This window comes from Lolium rigidum, chromosome 2 (assembly GCF_022539505.1).
Source record: "Lolium rigidum isolate FL_2022 chromosome 2, APGP_CSIRO_Lrig_0.1, whole genome shotgun sequence".
Lineage (NCBI taxonomy): Eukaryota > Viridiplantae > Streptophyta > Magnoliopsida > Poales > Poaceae > Lolium > Lolium rigidum.
The window spans coordinates 8,994,105-8,998,941 of NC_061509.1; the positions used below are offsets into that span (position 1 = coordinate 8,994,105).

Below are 4,837 nucleotides of genomic sequence, written 5' to 3' on the forward strand. Positions count from 1 at the left end.
CGACAACACAACCTTAGAACTTTCGTCACATCGTCCTGTGTCAATGCAGGCATGAACCCACTATCGAGCATAAATACTCCCTCTTGGAGTTACAAGCATCTACTTGGCCAGAGCATCTACTAGTAACGGAGAGCATGCAAGATCATAAACAACACATAGATATAACTTTGATAATCAACATAACAAGTATTCTCTATTCATCGGATCCCAACAAACGCAACATATAGAATTACATATAGATGATCTTGATCATGATAGGCAGCTCACAAGATCCGACAATGAAGCACAATGGGGAGAAGATAACCATCTAGCTACTGCTATGGACCCATAGTCTAGGGGTAGACTACTCACACATCACTCCGGAGGCGACCATGGCGGCGTAGAGTCCTCCGGGAGATGAATCCCCTCTCCGGAAGGGTGCCGGAGGCGATCTCCTGGATCCCCCGAGATGGGATCGGCGGCGGCGGCGTCTCAGTAAGGTTTTCCGTATCGTGGCTCTCGGTACTGGGGGTTTCGTCACGGAGGCTATTTGTAGGCGGAAGGGCAGGTCAAGAGGCGGCACGGGGGCCCCACACCATAGGGCCGCGCGGCCAAGGGGTGGGGCGCGCCGCCCTAGGGTGTGGCCCCCTCGTGGCCCCTCTTCGACTCCTCTTCGGACTTCTGGAAGCTTCGTGGCAAAATAGGACCCTGGGCGTTGATTTCGTCCAATTCCGAGAATATTTCGTTACTAGGATTTCTGAAACCAAAAACGAGCAGAAAACAAGCAATCGGCACTTCGGCATCTTGTTAATAGGTTAGTTCCAGAAAATGCACGAATATGACATAAAGTGTGCATAAAACATGTAGATAACATCAATAATGTGGCATGGAACATAAGAAATTATCGATACGTCGGAGACGTATCAGCGACCCTCATCAAATAGTCGCCGTGCATGGTCCACCAGGATGTAGCGGCGGTCTCACTCCTTGCCACCGCGAAACGAGTTGGCCTCCTAGTAGTGCTTGGTCTTGCGGAAGGGCCATCCTTTGCCCATGGTGTTGGCGTGCTCGGAGGAAATGGCCGTGGGTGATGGCTATGACAATGGTGTGGCGAGGAGTGGACGCGGCTTCTCCCCTTAAAAGGGCGGACACACTACCTTGCCTTCAATGCTTGGCGCAGAACCCCTAGGGCCGCTAGCACCAACACTGGCGCACGGAAGACGAGGCAACCCCATTGACGCGGTGCAATGAAGTCCTCAGCGACGCCGTCCGTCAGTACTGGCTTGCAGAAGCCAAAAAGGCGAGTCACTGCCAAGAGGGCCCGAGGGCAAAGGGCGTGGACACGCGTGCTGACCGGCTATGTCCGCGGCAACACATTTGCGACCCAAATTTGACAATTCAATACCATCAATATTTACAGTAAGAACTCCTCTCGCTCATTTTCTCTTCCATGAAACAAAAGCGCCGCCTCTAGCCGTCCCTCCACCTACGCCTCCTCCAGAGATCAGTTCCCCCTCCTTCAATTGGCCTCGCCGGTGTCGGGTGGAGTGAAAACCCCGATCTATGCTTAGAGTTCTTAATAGTTCTTAATAAAAGTAGTCTTTTTAATATATTTGGTTAGAGTTATGGTAGCATCTTATTTCTTGCCTCCGCGACAATGGAGATTGCAGCTTCTACAATAAGTGATCTTCTGTCCTTCGTTCGACGATAGGCTAGATCTTCTTCCTGACGTCAATGGTGGTCCTCGAAGATTAAATTTGTCTAGGTATGGTCCTTTAGATCTTACTTCAGCAGATCGGTTTTGGATCTTTTCTCATGGTTGCCGCGAGGAGGTTTGTGCTTTCAATATTTGTCCCGGCTGCTACGTCCCCGACAATGGTAATCCGTACTCTCGGCTCTCCAGCGACGTCAACCAAGCTGTTCGGTTGCTTTTCCCTGGCATACTGGTGTTGGTACTCTTATCGATGTTGATTGATTACTTTAATGGCTGCAACCATGCACGTAGCCTTGATATTGCAACTTAAATTAAAATTATAGGAGAAACTTCATTGGTATATACAGGATATTTACGTTCAACTCCTTTCAAAAAAGTTGTGTCATGAAAGAAGAAAGAGTTTGAAGATCTTAAAAATTACTTGTTTTGTTTTAGACTTTATTTTGCAATTGACAACTCATGTATCTCTACCTCTACGATATATTTATTCTTAATGCTTGGCATATTTTTATTATTATGATATTATGTCTACGTGTATCCGAGGATCCTTTGCCTTTCGAGAAAATATTGCCCCCCGTGAACCCCACCGATCGTGCTTTCCTAAAAGATAGTTTTATCCAAGTGAAATGACGAGAGTGGATAAATGAAGGCCGAGTTACATGTAACTCTTTATTTTTTTTAAAATCGGAAATCATATTCTTACGTTTAAAAAAATTCTGAAAAAAAATCTAGATGTAGCCAATGATGGAATCTACAAACTTGCAAAATTTCAATGTGAAATTCTTAGTACTTTAGGCTACATAAAAATGACAAACGTGTGGATCTGAGAATAGTGAATAATGCACGAACTATACAACCTATCAGATTTTGTCATTTTTGTGTAGTCTACAATACAAAGAATTTCACATTGATATTTTGCATCATCATTGTCTACATCCAAGATTTTTTTTTTCAGATTTTTTTGAAACTTAAAACTATGATTCCCAATTTTTGAAAATAAAGAGCTACATGTAGCTCAATTTCCGTTTGCAGTTTTTGGTGAAATGATATAGTATATTTGTGTTTTTTTATTTTGAAACGAGATCAAAGAAAATGTATTGCACTTTCCTTTGATCATAACATTTGAAGCAAACGAATGGATACCGTCATATAATTTTTTTTCCTACTCCTACACTCAGATTTTCCTATGAACCAAAAAGGCCCTGAAGCGGAAACATTAGTGCCACTTGCTTCTGGTGTGCAATCTCAAGCCCTCCACATCCCGTCCAACAGCTACGGTTGCTACTTCTCAGTTCATTCTCTCGCCAGTAATTCTAGTCTGATAACACTGCTCAGCAAGGTAACACATCACCGGACCGTCTGTGAAACAAGCTAGTACAGAAAAGCAGCTAGCTACTATGGTGCGCGCCCACTGTCGTAGTCGCCGCCCCTGCGCGGCCCACTCTGCAAGTTCCTCTCGAACTCCCTCAGGTAGTCCAGAAGCAAAACGATCACGAAGAGGATGAATCCGCCGGAGGAACTGCTGCCACCGCCACCACCACCACCTCCTCCACCACCAAACCGGAACGGTGGGAACCCAACGCCACCATCATCGAGCCTGGGCTTCACCTTCTCTGCGATAAAGCGAAGAAGTGAGTGACAAATTTCACTGGAAGCACAGCTCTGCAGTGCACCTTAACTGAACAGCAAAATGCAGATGCCTTCCATTACCTTTAACTGAACCCGATGGTGGAGAGGTGGGTCCAGAGAATGATTTGCGGGTGGCGGTTTGTGTCTGGTTAGCACAGCATGTTATGTTCTGCACAAGAAGAAAGATTCAGGTTTTCGTGAGATGCTTTCCGGAATTGCTGGTCAGGGCGCACAATCAAATGAATTTATCAAGTTTATCCTGTTGCTTCTAATTTACAAGATGCAGGAATGTTTAACATTTCAGATTTATGAACAATGGTAAAAGGATATCCCTGGAACTATACAGCATCACTTTGGTACATATTCTACATACACCAGCAGGTGATTGTAGAACTTCAGATAAACGAAACACCTTTATTTAGCAACGGAAATGGGTTTTGTATGGATTTTATAAGCTACCTCAAGTTAATTTTGAAGCTTAAAATTAACCAGGTTACAAACTTCCTTTCTTTTTTGCATTCTTTCTGTCTAACTAGCAGGAATAGTATGCATGAAAAAATTGAAATGGATAGCATTCACATAATCTAAGTAATAAGAGGAAACTGATCACTTCTGTTTGCAAGGCTGAATATCCTGCCAGCTACACAATGTTATGACGAATTATTTTGCAAGTACAGAAATCGTGGCTTCCACCAAATGTAAAGGCCTTAAATTTGTTACCTATCAGTATTCTTCCATTTTTAAGTCAAAAACATTGGATTGCTTTCCTTTTTTTCATGACAGGAACTTATTTCATTTCATTCTTCTTCTGTATGTCAAATACCATATTGAATTATTTTTTAAAGCATTTTTCCGCCTAAAATTTACAACGGCGAGATAAGAAGACAAGCGAGCATATCACAGCACCACACAAAATAAAATAAAATAAAGGTTTTGCTATGTCTCAGTCAAGATTTTCTTAAATCTAAGTTACTTACAAAAAAGTGCTTTGAGTTGCACTTTTCTGGTAAAAAAGTGCAATTATACTTTTCTACCATAAATATGCAACTGGATTGAGTTGCACTTTTCTTTAAACTGCAGTTGCACTTTTCTGAGTTGACTGAGACTTAGAAAAATCTCAGTCAACTGAGACATAGACACAATCATAAAATAAAGCACATCTTACAGCTTTGGCAGAGATGATGTTGTTGAGTTTATTCCTCCGAGACTGCGAACCCGAGATAGACTGCCATTGTCTTGATGCTATTAGAATTATTTGACAAGAATGGTTAGCTTCTGTTAATTGTTTCACAACAATGATGATGTAACTCATGTTATTTATTAAATTTTGCTTTTTTTATTTTTTAGGATTTTATATGATTCGGTATTTGTTATAAAAGGTTATCGTCATTGTGTCATGAACATGTTATTGGCTTTAAGAACTCATCTGCAAATGCTTCGTAGCTAGAGAGTGGCACCAAAGTTGCTCGGAGCTAGATCAATGACAATGACACAAGCTCATTAAGTGGATTAAAA

At 42.4% G+C, this 4,837-nt stretch overlaps 1 protein-coding gene across 1 annotated transcript; it reads right to left on the bottom strand.

Annotated features, from left to right (window-relative positions):
• Positions 1-2,796: 2,796 nt before the first annotated feature.
• On the bottom strand, positions 2,797-4,634 carry LOC124689190 (protein YELLOW LEAF 1, choloroplastic-like). Its single transcript, XM_047222754.1, has 3 exons — positions 4,488-4,634; positions 3,404-3,491; positions 2,797-3,306 (listed from the first exon to the last, which is right to left on the bottom strand). The coding sequence occupies exons 1-3, from the start codon at positions 4,632-4,634 to the stop codon at positions 3,089-3,091; spliced, it is 453 nt and encodes a 150-aa protein (XP_047078710.1). The 3' UTR covers positions 2,797-3,088.
• Positions 4,635-4,837: the final 203 nt, after the last annotated feature.

Coding starts and splice junctions, on each gene's coding strand:
- LOC124689190 (XM_047222754.1), bottom strand. CDS start 4,634: ATGAGTTACATCATCATTGTTGTGAAACAATTAACAGAAGCTAACCAT. Junction 3,492..4,487: donor ACATCATCTCTGCCAAAGCT/GTAAGATGTGCT, acceptor CTTCTTGTGCAG/AACATAACATGCTGTGCTAA. Junction 3,307..3,403: donor ACCATCGGGTTCAGTTAAAG/GTAATGGAAGGC, acceptor GCTTTATCGCAG/AGAAGGTGAAGCCCAGGCTC.